At 35.6% G+C, this 14,604-nt stretch overlaps 1 protein-coding gene across 1 annotated transcript in view; it reads right to left on the bottom strand.

Moving 5' to 3' along the window:
• The window catches only part of CFAP47 (cilia and flagella associated protein 47), a 401,308-nt gene that overhangs the window by 160,820 nt on the left and 225,884 nt on the right, over positions 1-14,604 (bottom strand). The window contains exons 47-49 of the mRNA XM_035901932.1: positions 10,591-10,787; positions 7,305-7,448; positions 5,970-6,143 (exon numbers count right to left, since the gene is read on the bottom strand). Coding sequence (XP_035757825.1) covers positions 5,970-6,143; positions 7,305-7,448; positions 10,591-10,787 — 515 coding nt within the window. The remainder of the gene's footprint in view (positions 1-5,969; positions 6,144-7,304; positions 7,449-10,590; positions 10,788-14,604) is intronic.

The raw sequence follows: 14,604 nt of genomic DNA, 5'->3' as shown, positions 1-14,604 counted from the left end.
CTGAAAGGCCGCAATCAGGTCTCCCCGCAGCCTTCTCTTCTCCAGGCTGAACAACCCCAACTCCCTCAGCCTGTCCTCATAGGGGAGGTGCTCCAGCCCTCGGATCATTTTTCTGGACCCACTCCAACAGTTCCATGTCCTTATTGTGCTGAGGGCTCCAGAGCTGGACGCAGGGCTCCAGGAGAGGTCTCACCAGAGTAGAGTAGAGGGGCAGAATCACCTCCCTCGACCTGCTGGCCACACTTCTCCTGATGCAGCCTAGGGTACGGTTGGCCTTCTGGGCTGCCAGCGCACATTGCTAGCTCATGTCCAGCTTTTCATACATCAGTACCCCCAGGTCCCTCTCGGCAGGGCTGCTCTCAATCCTTTCTTCTCCCAGCCTGTATTGATACCAAGGCTTACCCTGACCCAGGTGCAGGACCTTGCACTTGGCCTTGTTGAACCTCACGAGGTTCACACAGGCCCACCTCTCCAGCCTGTTCAGGTTTCTTTGGATGACATCCTGTCCTTCTGTCATGTCAGCTGCACCACTCAGCTTGATGTCATCTGCAAATTTGCTGAGGGTACACTCGATCTTGCTGCCTAAGTCATTGATGAATATATTGACAGGCTTTAGTTATTAAAAACTTAATGCTCCTTGACATTAGGCCAGAACCAGGTCTGTGAGAGTCACTGATCAATCTGATAACCAGATTTTTTTTCAATACTGTCAAGAATGACAAATATTTTGAAAGAAGCTACCATTAGTTTCCCTCATCCTCCTTTTGGTGCATACCTTGCAAGTTCCTGAGTTATTAGGAAATCATTTAGTTCTTGTAATCACTATTATTTTGCCACTGGCATGTTAAAACACTGAAATAAAACATCTTTGCATTGCACTGAGTATATTCCACAAATAATTTCTGCCTGTTTAGCTGCAATCTGGAGTTCTACATAATGAAGAGTGCTACATAATCCAGATTCGTAAGCCAGCCAGGCCACTTGTCTAGATCACTAACCTATCTCAAGAAACAAAGCAGGCCTAAGATCTTACTACACCCTTACTTGATCAAAAAATTTCATAACTAGTAATGACAAAAAAACCCTGCCAACAACCACAGTTATTCTTGCATTCTGTAGGCCTTTCTACCATTAATTATTGCCATGAAGAATGCTTTTTCTATAGTGAAGTCTGTTACAGAATTTCTGGTAGGCAATGTGGAAACCAAAAGGATTGAAATTGGATGGGCAGATGAAATTAGAAGAATTATGGCATACACAGATTTACTTGTGGTTAAATAATACAAACTTGATGAGGGTATAGGACCTTCAGCAATCAGGTTACTAGAGTTGCATGGAATTTATTCTCAGGAAATCTCACATAAATTACCAAACAAGACAGCCTGAACAGGGAAGCACCTCATTAAGGGTTTACAGTATGTAATTTCATTATTTTGAGAAATTTGTAATAAATACCCAACCTTCGTGTCTTTCTTTCATTGACATTGTAAAGATCTAAAATGGATACATAGAGGATAGAGAGAGAAATGCACTGAAGAACAGGGGATTTCATAGTCTTTGATTATGTATTTATTCTACAATACTTTGGGAAATTACTAACGGTTTGTATAACCTAATACCTGAAAGGTAAGGTAACTGAGCTTTGAGATTCCTCTAGAGAGTTTACTTTAATGACATCTATTTTGAGCAGCACTGAGAAAAACTGTTACACAGGTAACAGTAATTTTTACTGCAAAACCAAGCCTTGAAAGAATTAGGCACCTTTATAGCTAAAGTTACTACCAAAGGTGTCATTAGAAGCAGCCATCAACACACCAGGCAATTATTTACATCCAGCAGACACACTTTTATATAAAAATCAAAAGAAAATGATATAAAACATTTTGTCATGAGACTGACAGATTGGATTTTATAGAAATACTTTACACTTCCTACTTTTGTAGGATGATTTGAAACTAATTTTACAGCCACTAAAAACCACTTACATTGCAGTCACTAACCTTACATTAATTCAGTATCAGAGAAGGATGTGTTCTCTGGCTGACGTTATATGTGCACAAATTCTTTATGAATACTGTTGTAATGCTTTTTCAGAACCAGGAGTAACTTAATCACAAGAAAGACAATTTTTGTAATATCCCATAGAACCAACCATGAAGAGCAGAGTGGCTGTGTTTCCCTGAGGTTTACATATCTATCAGTAGAATAAAACGTTCATAAAACATTCACATTTTTTGACAAATTTATGGAAATTGTCTTTCTAATCACAGAAAGCTTTGTGGGCACTGAAAGTCGTTTGCTTAGCATTTTTAGAGGTAGACTGATGGAGTCAAGCACATGACCTCCACTAAATTCCAAAGGCACTTCTTCCCTCCCTGACTCTCTTGATACATATTAGTGATTGCACAGACAAGCAAACCACGCATACAAAAATTATTGCTGCTCCAGCCATGAGCACTCTAGATATGTTTGAAATGGGAAAAGCATTATTCAGTGAGAAAAGGGCTTTCTTAATGGAGGAAAGGAAAGAACTATTTCCCTCTTCCTCCTCCCAGATTTAGCTTTCATTTTCAATAGTCACTTCTGCAGTAGTACCCTTATTTTGTTTGAAGCTATTAGATATATATAGTGAATACTGAGAAAGAGGGTAGCATATATACATTGTAATTATTTTTTAAATTAAATTTGTTTTTATTAAGTTTGTAGTTTAATATATTCTGTTCTTAAAATGGAATAGTGAAGCTAAATTTACACCTCTAAGGCAAAATTATCCAAGTACTAATTCATCTAAATTACTTATTGTTAAGTATTCATTGTGCAGTATGAATGAGTTTATGGACACGCCTGTAAATTACTATGCTCGTCAGCTACCTGCACATTTTATACCATTCCTGATATAGGCTGAGCTTTATTATTTCAGCAAATGAAATATGTTTTTTAAAAATACCATGTATGTCCCAGTTTGTCTGAGAAAAGTAACCTCATATAGCAGACACACTCCATCAGTGGAGGATGTATGGGGCAAATCAACCAACCAATTCAATAATGAAGATATTCACCAGCCAACAAAATTACAAAAGATCCCATCAAAAACATTTCTAAAACTATCACTTTTTGGATTATCTTTGTTCTCTCTCCACCGAAGCTGACAAGATTTCCTCTACCTAATCATCAACTTAGCTAAATGACAATATGGTAAAATTTCAAAGCTGCTGGATTAAAAAGGAGGAGGAGTTACTGGGCTCTCAGCAACTACCCCCAAGGGAAACACTGACAAAGACAAAATCACAATCTGTTGTGCCCTGCTTCACAACAGACTATCCAGAAATTACAGTAATCAGGCAGCATGGAATGAACAACAACAACAAAATTAGTATCATTTCTTTTTCCTGTTGCCCTTTGTGCTATGCACTTCCAAGTAAATAAAGTTTATTTTGCATTTCTAGCAAGGTTGTTGGTCACAGTTCCCTCTTAGAGGAGGTTTTCCCCTTTCTCCTAATAACTAGAGATAATGGCAGTCATGCTCTGGATTTACTGATTAAATCCTCATTTACAGACTATCCCTTTGGGAATTAAAAGCAAGCAAATGATCTTCACTCAATACAATAGCACAAGACACTACGTGGCATCTGCTGAATAGTGCTGGAAGTGATTAATATTGTTTGTTTTGTTGAGAGGACATTTTCCAGACACTGGTAGGTTTTGTAATCATGCCTTTTCCAACAATTCCAGCCCACCTTGCTTCAACAACTCTTCTGCAACAGCTTCTGGGTGAAATCCTAGCATAGAGAAAATATATCAAGTAACTGGCCTTACAACTTCTCTCCCAAAAGTCTCAGAGCAAAAAGAGCGCACATCGGACTGTCAAGCAGTACTTCACAGAGGCAAAAAAAACCCCACAACAAAACAATCCACAACAAAACCAACCAAGCAGAAGAAAAACCCCACCCAAAAACCAGATATTGGTACCCAGAGAACACCCTCAAGGAAGTCAAAGTTCAATCAGACCTGGCTCACCCTGGAATAGTCACAACTGTCATAAATCCATTTAATGCAAAGTTTCTGAAGAAGACATACAATTAAAAATTTTAATGCATCCATTTTGAAGTTTGATATTTTCGTATCTTTCACTTTCATTGGCACAAAAAATATTGAGTTCACACAGTGGGAAAGCTGAAGGAAGAGTTCTGTTGTCAACTTTCAAAAACATTAATTTCTTTCAGAAATAAAAGTACAAATGTATTAGAAATGTAAATGCATTCACATCTAAAAAGCTAAGATTGTTGAAAAGTGTCAAGGCTGGTGATGCTCAAAAAATACATTTCCTGCTTTGTTTGGGGGGTTTAATAATGAGTCAAAAAATAGGAACACGAAGCTGGACCTTTTTATGATATACAAAGTTTATTAAATGTAAATCCCCCTGTAAGAGTGAAAAATTGTAGACTAGCAAGACTTTAAGGATTTCACATTGCCACAAATTCCCATCAAACTAATAAAAGAGTGCTACTGGTGATGGTGATCATGAGCTGTCTTTATAAAATAAGGTGAGGCCACCGTCTACCAATACCTGTCATTTTGAGTAAAGCAGCATTTGGTGCTACTGGTACCAAGGCTGAGAACAAAAGATCACTCATTTTACAAGTCCACACTAGTTCACTGTCAGATTTTATCTTCTAGAATCTACATTCTCCCCTTTTCCTTCCTTTGCCCCAAAATAAAAACTACAAAAAAACCCCACGGCACCCAAACCCCTCAGGTCAAAAATACATATTTAAATATGCTGACAATTTTTAGGGCACACTCTCCTGCCTTGTTTTGCCCTCTTAGCAAAGACTATACAGCCATAGTATATAGATGCTATCTACTCTAGTTGGAAATGCCATAATAGAGGCACAAAGTTGGCTTTTATTGAGCAAGGTCCAAGACGTTCTTGCCCAGAAACCACCTCTGCAGCTGAGATTAAAAGCAGAAGTCATCTTTTTTTGCCCTAATGTACATTCCACCTCTGCTGGTATATGACATAGGTTCCTATACGTGGATGAGGAAGGGAAAGAATACTACTGAAATATTTTTCTCCCTTTCAAATTAAACATGCAGACAAGATAAATAGTAGGAAAATTGTGCAGTTACAGGAATACAACAGTGTTTTTAAATACAAAAATATGGTTTGTGTAAATACCGGTATAAACTGTATATAACTAAACCAGTGAAAAATAAGAATTATATTTAATAGTAAAAAGATGTGCTCAAGCAGGGAAACTAACAAAACTATTTTCTAAGAATTTATATCTTATGTCCTTCCACTGAAATCACAACTACCTCAGCACCTCCTACTCCATCTCCCTAGTGACCCATTGCCCTTCAACAACTCCAGTTTGTTATTTCCTTTAAATTTTCTTTCCCATCAACAAACACACAAAGTATTCCCAACTGCCTCCAACATGAAACAACAGCTGGGCAAAAGACACTAACTGCTATAACTGTTCCAAGAAATGCAAGTACTGACTGGCCAGGCCATTGGGCACAGAGAGATAGTGAGCTCATGCTGCAATCTTTCCCTTAGTAGGATAATATTTTTTGTACTTTTCCTGTAAAATTCCAATGCTTTATGAAGGTTTTAAAACCCCTGTATTCTCAAGCCCCTTCTCTGATGTCAAAACTGATGGAATTGGCCACTGGTTTCAAACCAGTGAGGAACAAGTGAGGAAAGAGTAGTAAACGAAGAGTGCAATTGTAGAAGTGTTGTCCCCTTAGGAACCAGACTGAAATCCTTGGAAATTATAGGCTACCTCACAGTCTTCTTGACTATAAACATATCCATATAGTATAAACTATAGTTCTATGTATTTTCTCGTGGATACATATATTTTAATGGTGTATGTACAATTACAGTAATATTTGCTATCGTAATACATAATTCATAGGCCCTTGGATAGAAAAATAGTTGTCAAATTATTGAGGAAATTTACCTTGTATGTTAACTTGTTCTTGGTATAATTGGGCACCCATAAAATTTTTCGAGTGACCTTTCTCACTTGGCAATCTATCACAATATGATCCTGTGCCAGAGGTTTCTTCCCTATTCCCTTAAGGCTAAAGATGTTTTCGGTGCCAGCTGTATCATTTCGCAGAATAAGCCTTCCCTATGGCAAAGAAAAAAGAAGAAAAATAAAAAAAATTTTCAGCACTGTAAAAGTCCCCTTTGGCTGCCAAACCAACTCCTTTAGTCTATTAATCTTAAATCCAGGCAACAAAACATGCTTGCAAGAAAGTGTTTACTTAAGAACTAGAAAAGTCAATAGGAACTGCTGTTAAACAGAGAACAAAACTAAAGAAGCAAAAGCCTTTATTTTTAATTTTTCTAAATTATGAAATTTATCAATATAAAGCCTTCATACGTCTAGATTTTATACCTCTTGGCTTCTTCCTGGAAAACAAATATTCAAGAAAATATGTTCTCATGCATCCTTGTTCCTCATACAAAATATAACTTTGCTTAATCATTTCCATCTGTTGTTCAAAATGTTCTTCATAATTGTTTGTTGTCAAAGGATTCAGCGCTTCCAGCTTTTAATAATTTTATAATACTGGATTTCTAAACTACATTATATTTGGTTGGTAATGCATGCAGAAGGATTACTGATGTTTCAGAGAGCAATTTTGTGTGTGTGTGTCTTTGGCAATTCACACATTTGAATAGCAGTCAAAATCTCTCAGCTAGTATACAGGGAAAAATACATATATAGCTTCTTGCTAAAGTTGTCATAACCTTTGCTCTGCTTTTCATTTTAGCATTCACAACAGTGAATGCTCTAATGGAAAAAGCAGCTTCTAAGTAGTGGCTTAACTTTTAACAGAAATTATTTTACATATACATAAATTTATTTCTGATGTATGCATGCAATGAGAAATACTCAGTGGTACTACTTTATTACTTAGGTAATGAAATGCAATTTAATAAATGTATTTAAATTCAGACTAACACAATGTACATTTTTCTGATCAAAGTTCAAAATCTCTACAGAGTAACTGGTTATTTCATTAAAACGGAGGGTTTCATAGAAGACCAAATAAAGGAAGAGATTGCAAAGTGTGGTGGGAAAACCTATCATGCCTTATCTTAAGCTTGGCAAATTTAGTTCCTTTATTTTTTCACTTCAGATAGTAGGCAATCTTTCAATTTCTGACCCTCAAGCAGAAGCTTAATGTTAGTAACTGCTTAAGCACTTTCATAATTTGACACTGATATAAATTTTATTGACAGAAGCATCCTTTTCAAATGTTGAAACTGATTTCCCTCTTACCATTGTTACACACTCAGCAGTAGGCTTGAACATGAGAGGATACAGAACTGTTTCGCCTAGACCCACATTTATTAGAGGAGGCCCATAAAAACCATGTCCTTCCAAAATTGCTTCAAGTTTCCACTCCTTGCTGGACATGTTACTCTGAAATCAAAGCAAAGATGTAAATTAGATTATGCATTTAAAGCTCTTAACATGCATTTCAGCTTTCACTTGCAGTTATCATCAAATCAGAACACAGTACTCATTTTCCTAAAGTACTGGCTTAAAGCACCTTTGGGGAGAATAAAACAGTGTATTTTAAAAATGAATTAAGCTAATAATAAATCCCTTATTCCTGGCAGCCAGAGGTACTGGTTACCAATACTATTAGTTGCAATACTGTCAGCAGAAATACTCATTAGAAGAATGTGTACATGATATAGTTAATGGTCAAATGGAATTTCTAAGTATCATTATGAACATTTAAAGTATCTTTATGGTGCTGTTTAATGCTTGCCAAAATTCTGTCCCTTTTCCATGTGTCGAAAATCTTAGTGTACCTCTTTAAAGCGCTGATGTGGTGTAACAGCATATATTACCTCATTTGGCTACTGACAGTATTACACAATCAGTCTTGCTTACGAAACAAGCACTCCATCTCCGAAGGAGTTTTTACAGTCCTATGTTCTCAGAAACTGGTCTTTCAAGAGATTAATCTATTTTAAAGAATGCCTGTCCTGAGTAGTATGAAAACCTATTTAAGAAACATGTTTGTCTTGCATCCACGTGTATTGCAAAACTGCTTGATTATGGTAGAAAGTAAGATACGTTGTAATACATGTTTGAGGGCTGCATAAAGATAGTAAAACTAAAATGATGGTATCTGGCCTCCTACTATTTGAAGGAACCAGATGACTAAACATAGAGTCTTCAAATATGTTAACATTCATCTGAAAAAGAAAATAAACTGTCATTCAAAAACTAATACATGCCTTGTCAAAACAGAAGATTGATATGATTTATCAAGAGAGGAAGAAATCCTTTGACCCTTAATGGTCTTTATCCATGAAAAACTGCATATAAATGTCAGAGATAATGGATTTGGGGGAATAGAGATGATACTTCCATACCAATTTCTTTCTTCAAGAGTCTCTGAAGCTCAGCTATCTTAACCTCAGAAACTAAGAACCACCTGTGGTCATCAGAGCTCACCCCACAGCACGGTACGAGACCTGCAGTGTATCTAAGATTTGATTAATATGTATGATTAATGCTAAATTCTTAGTTGTTAAGAGGTAAATTTCCTAGTAGTTGAGCACAAATGCCTTTTTGGAATGTTGAGATTTGTATAGTGCATCAGTTTTTTAAAATACTTCCATCCCCGTGGTCTCCAATTCTGTAATAACACAGTTACATGATCTCTGGTAGAAAACACGAGGGGAAAAAAAAAAGTGATTAACTGCTATCCTCATGCTGAAAATAAAATGAAAGAGAAAAAAAGGCATCAAAAGATTACTTTTATTCTTATGCTTTTTTTTTTCTCCACAACATCAGGAACAACTTTATGCCTTTGAAAAACAGTTTGACCAGTTTTAAAACTGGCAGGTCATCACCCTTTGCTAATCTCCTGTTTTAAAAGGTGGGAGAGAGGAAAAACATCACCATGATTGTTCTTTGGTAAAGAAAAGAGGAGGACAGTCAATATTTGGGGGCTTACATTTTATTTTCAATGCTTTCTAGTGCCATTGGTATCAGATGCTTCCTTTATCCACACTAGTGATGACTACACCAATTAAGTATTCCTTCTTAATCTCAAACACAAAAACTTGTCAGCTGAAGATATGCTGTTGACAAACATGGTCACTTTGAAATTCTTCTGTTACAAATCCTTCTAATACAGCATGAATTTGTCAAAAACACCTTCTAAAGAATGATATTCAGGTTAACCACAAACATTTGAACATTCTAATCTTAAATCCAACTCCCTTGAACTTGTGCATTAACAAACAGTTTTAATTACTTAATCATCTAATTCTTACAGGATTTCTACTTAATGAGAAATCTTATCTGAAGCCTGTTAAGTCAATAAGAAACACAATTAATGCCAAGGGAGTTAGAATCTTTTCACAGCATGGTAGGTGATTAAATCCAAGGTACATAATAAGGCTGCATGTATAGGACCTATATCTCTTTCACTGGAGAGACTGAAAGCGAATGATGGAACAATTACATTCATCTCATGGTTGAGGGAATTATGGAAACTTCAGATACTCAGCCTTAATTCCCATATAAAAAAAACAATTACAGATCTCAGATTCAGGTGGGTTCTTATTCTGTTTCTGACACTAATTCACTGCGTGGCTTTAAGCAACTCACCTGACCATTTTTTTTGTTCTATTTATAAAGTGTTCCACCTACCACGCAGTGCTTTGAACTAAATATTAGGTTCCTTGTCTACTTCCAGTATTTCACAGAGCATCCACAGTGTGGTCTTTCCCCAGACATTAAGACTCCTTGTTTGAATCTGCCCTCACTCTTTTGTCTACAAAATCTCAGAATATTTTTTCTATAAATTAACTCACTACTATTCCTCAGTGACTCTAATATCAAAAGGTTACATCAAGTACATAGACCAAACCATCATTCAAATCTCAGGAAAAATTTTACCATTTCTATCTCTTAAAGAATCTTTACCCTTTCTCTTGCAACTTAAGCTCCTTCCCTATCATTTTTACCTTTAAACCAGAAAAAATCTCTACATTTTGAGCAATAATCTTTGGAAAGACATGATATTCCAACCAACACTCCATCTTCACTCCCTGGTCTTACTTCTCATATGTCAAATATTTCATATACAAAATAGATATGATAAAACTATATATGATATAATGCCTATACTTGCCATATTTTTTAAATTGTGTGTAATCTAGTACCTCTATTTTATTCCTCAACATTTCTCCTTTTTTTTCCAGAAACAATACATTTATTCCGTAGGTTAAACAATTCTTTTTCCACATTCAGTGAGATAACATTGTTAAATAACAGCTTAACAATTGTCAGGACAGAAGTGAAATATTAGAAATAAGACCATCAAACTAATAATTTACTTTAAGAACTTCCAGAAACTATTTTTCCCAACAATCTTTATATTACATCCAATATGGACTCTGAGTAATAATACTCAAGTCAGTATTTACATGCATTTGTGCATTTTACAATTGTAAATTTTAATAGTATTGCTCCAGAGTCCAGTTTTTAAAAATTCTGAATCTTAGTTTACTTTCTAGTAGTAAAGCGAACTTACTATTGGAATATCCTGAACCACCACCTGGTAAGCTGGAGTTAGAAATTCAAGCTCTGCTTCAGCGTGGTCTGTATTCACTACACATTCAATCTCATAGACACGAACATCACAGGAGGACTTCAGGAGAATCTGACAGTGGTAATTACCGGCATACCGAGGAGTGAATTTTATAGGAAGCTCAACAGCATCACTTCTATCTAAAACAGAACCAAAACATTGCAGTGTTTTCTGTTGGTTTTAGTAGTGCACAGAGAGAAGCATTTTAAAAGATCTATTAAATCTAGTAGAAAAATGTAATGTATATGATTTTCTGTAAATATCAAAAAAGTATAGTAGTTACTGTACTTTTGTCCACAGTTACTATGAGAGATATCAGAGACAATACAGTATATTTGGCTAATAGCCCCTACAATGACTGGAATTCTGTTAAGTTTAGTAGTTCTCATGAGAGCTACTCATTCGACTTTTCTTATGCTCAATTTTGGATTGAAAGTCTGAGATTCCGAAAATGCCAGGGGTGTCATATTTGGAGCAGAATCATTAAAAGTCCCATTTGCCCAATCCACAGCATGTAGGAAAACTCCCGACAGTAATCTCCAGAGTAAGAAGCAATACAAATGCTATTCATCTTTGGACATAGCCGGGGCTAACAATTCTGTTGCAAAGACTTCCTCTTCTGCTCTTGCTTACAGAAAGGATCAGTCTCTTTCACAGTATTTCAAGTCCTTCGCTAGCCATTGTAGGACACTTTCCAAAGGAGAAAGGAAGGCACATGAGGAACTCTGGTGACTGGACATAAACAGAGTTCTCCAGTCCAACTCTCCCAAGAGTCTCTAAGAAACCTGAAAAACTACATGAAGACTGCAACTGAAGAACTTCACTGCAGTTTTATATGTAAAAAAACTGTTTCATTTCACTGTTTTCCAAGGTTAAAACCAATGCCTAAAGTTGGAAAAAATTATGAGGAAGGTCAGAGACAACGTAGTGACACAACAGAAGCTCATAGATAAAACTCCAAACAAATTGCTTCGCCCTGAGGGGGAACACCTGACAAATTCTTGTGGAATTTCCCTTCTTCCTTAATTTATCTTATTTTCTGATGATATGTACAACAACTGGACTCAAAATGTTCTAATATCTTCAATGATGACTACCAAATTTTGAAAGTGTGATCAATCTTCATTTGTGATGCTGCTTATATTGTTTCACAAAGCAGTGCTCCTTATATTCAGTTCTCACCTCTTGCAAATGAACAGCAAATTGAAGCTTTCTTGTTGCCTTATGTCACCGCTACTTTAGTTTTTTCACAAAAATAGCTCAAGTTCAAGAGCAAAATCATACAGAATGACACTATTAATCTTTCAACATTACAAGGCTATCAAAAAGATTATAAATTGCACCTCAGGTTTAACCCTCTCTGAAATAAATTAGTCTGTTCTCGTGTAAAGACAAGATTAATGGCCTGGTAATTTTTGAATTATTACTTTTTTTTCTATTTTGTCACTAAGTTATTACCCCCATGGGCTATCTTCCACAAAAGTGACCTGAGTTTGTCAGTTGTGCAAGGAATGAAACTATCTTTTCCATTCTTCTATTCATTAGTATGGTCCCAAATTTTGTCCACAAGAATTATTTTATGATGTTGAAACAAAATATTTACTTCAAATTAATGTACACATTTTATATATATGCATTTCAAGATAAAGTAGATGTTTACAGCGTGAGTTTGAAGAAAGATAATACAGTGTTTGGAAGCTCCAAAATATTTCTGCATGAGTTTTACTTTCTTGCACTAATGGAAATTGTAATTACTAATAATTAGGGTTATTTTTCACTGAGTTGGAGCCATCTTTGAAATGCACAGTTTCAAACAGAAATGCCTCCTATATAAAAATTTTAAAAGAAAACCAAGAATAGTCTTCCTACTCATCCCGTTCAATATTTATAATATTTAGTCAGGCATTAATTTTGTTAAAATATTTGTTTCTTATGCATTAAAAAAATACATTGAGGAATAGGTCAGTTGAATAATTGAAATATTATGATCAATGACAATCAATGAAAAGGAAAGCAAGTTCAATTGATGATGTTTATTTAACATAAGTATTTTATGCAATAAGACATGGTTTCTGAAGTGAGACAGGAACTCCAAATCAAAATTATTGCAGAAATTACTTGCCTGTAAATTATAGGTGAAGACTGTTTTTCTTCTGTAAAATGTGTTTTCATGTTAATTTTAAATGCCATAAAGTAAACTGAGCTTAAAGGGTTCTCAGTTTAGCACGGTTTCTTCTTTCTCAATCTCATAAAATATTCAACAAAGATTGGTCTAGGAATTAATTCAAAGATTTAATGAAAATAATCCATGGGGTCACAATTAGCCTAACAATCTCCGAGACACAAGTAATAACAGTAAGAAATGGGCAGCATTTATGTTATTTCTATGTAACGGGAAGCAGAGCCTACATCCATGGAAATGAATGAGACTGCAAGCATTTCTCAAACATGATAAGTCAGACAGAACAATACAGGATTTTGGTACAGTTTGCTTCCCTAGACATAATCTTTATTGTTTGATGGGGAGATATTTCATGTCAGAAACAGGCAGTTGTATTTTGTAGATTTGTGTTAGACAAACACCTATTGGAATCTGAATATCTGAGTTGGGTTTAGTTGTGAGAGAGCTGTCAAAACAGGGGTATTTGCAAAAGCAAAACATATGTTGTGTAATATCACCACACATTCTTGAAAAGCTAAATTACAGCACATAGGTGTTGGTCATGTTCTCTGGTAACTGTCTGGCATCTGGTGCCATTTTCCTATTGCAGAAAACAATATGATCACCATCTGGAATTAACAAAGTCCATGTCATCTGGTTCTTAAAAATCTTACAACTCATCATTTTAGATCTGCTTGACCTGAATTCACAGTTAATTGTCTAATTGCATTAGCCAACAAACAGTAACTTTCAAAGAAAAGTAATGACAGTTCTTTTGACATTAAAATGTAAAAAAACCCATATTCTAGAGGTCAGTAACAATGGCACTTAGTAGAGACATCACTGTTTAGCCCTATTACAAATTGTTGGAGGAGGGAGAGAGCAAGAATAGAAATGTTATTTTTCCGTATCACTATCTATTGGCATAATTTCTGAAGGTAGGAAACTATGGGCCTTCAGCAGTTAGTCAACTACTTGCACATTATATTAGCTTTTATTCAGCAATGATGATTCTATCTATTTAGAAGCCTAAAGCTAAATTTCACAGTGAACTTAGCCTCTGACACCGTGTCACAAATAACTGGTTAAATTAACCTGATGACAGAATTTGCAGATATGGACACTTGAAGGTTAAATATGCAACTATATTGAAGAGCCCAGAATCTTCTGACTTCTTTTTATACATCAGGTCTTCAGATGAGCTCATCTAAATTAGATCACTCTACTCAGTAGTTTTGAAAAAGAAGCCATCCTTTTATACCCTTTAATGAGTGCTGACATGTTTTGAAATTTTTGCTATCACTGTGTATGGGTTTTTGCTCATTTTCTTTCACTTTTTCTGAATACAAAGATTTGTAGAAGAGTTTCTAAAAAAACCACTAACTCTTTATTGGTTCTTTTTTCCACATAAATACAGTATATCATTACACATCTAAGCAAACAGTTAAATACATTTGATCAATCAGAAAATGCAGATCTGGTTTCCCATAATTGATTTAAAAATGCAAATGGCAGAGACTTTTTTCAATGTCTTGTCATGAATACTCAGTAGCCGTGTACATGTATCACATTCAGAAGCCAGTGAAGAACTGTGTGGCACTACAATAAAGTAAAACAGAGTTTCTTGGGTGTTGGTTGTTTAATAAACATTGCCCCTTAGTATTTCTGAAGAAAACTCGTAAATGCTTTAGAAACAAGCAGGCTATATAGAATCATAGAATCACTTTGGTTGGAAAAGACCTTTGAGATCATAGAGTCCAACCTTTAACCTAACCCTGCCATCCCACCACTAAACC

The sequence above is a fragment of the Egretta garzetta genome, unplaced genomic scaffold, assembly GCF_000687185.1.
Source record: "Egretta garzetta isolate BGI_Z169 unplaced genomic scaffold, ASM68718v1 scaffold70, whole genome shotgun sequence".
In the NCBI taxonomy this organism is placed as follows: domain Eukaryota; kingdom Metazoa; phylum Chordata; class Aves; order Pelecaniformes; family Ardeidae; genus Egretta; species Egretta garzetta.
This window is presented reverse-complemented; position numbering and strand designations above follow the sequence as displayed.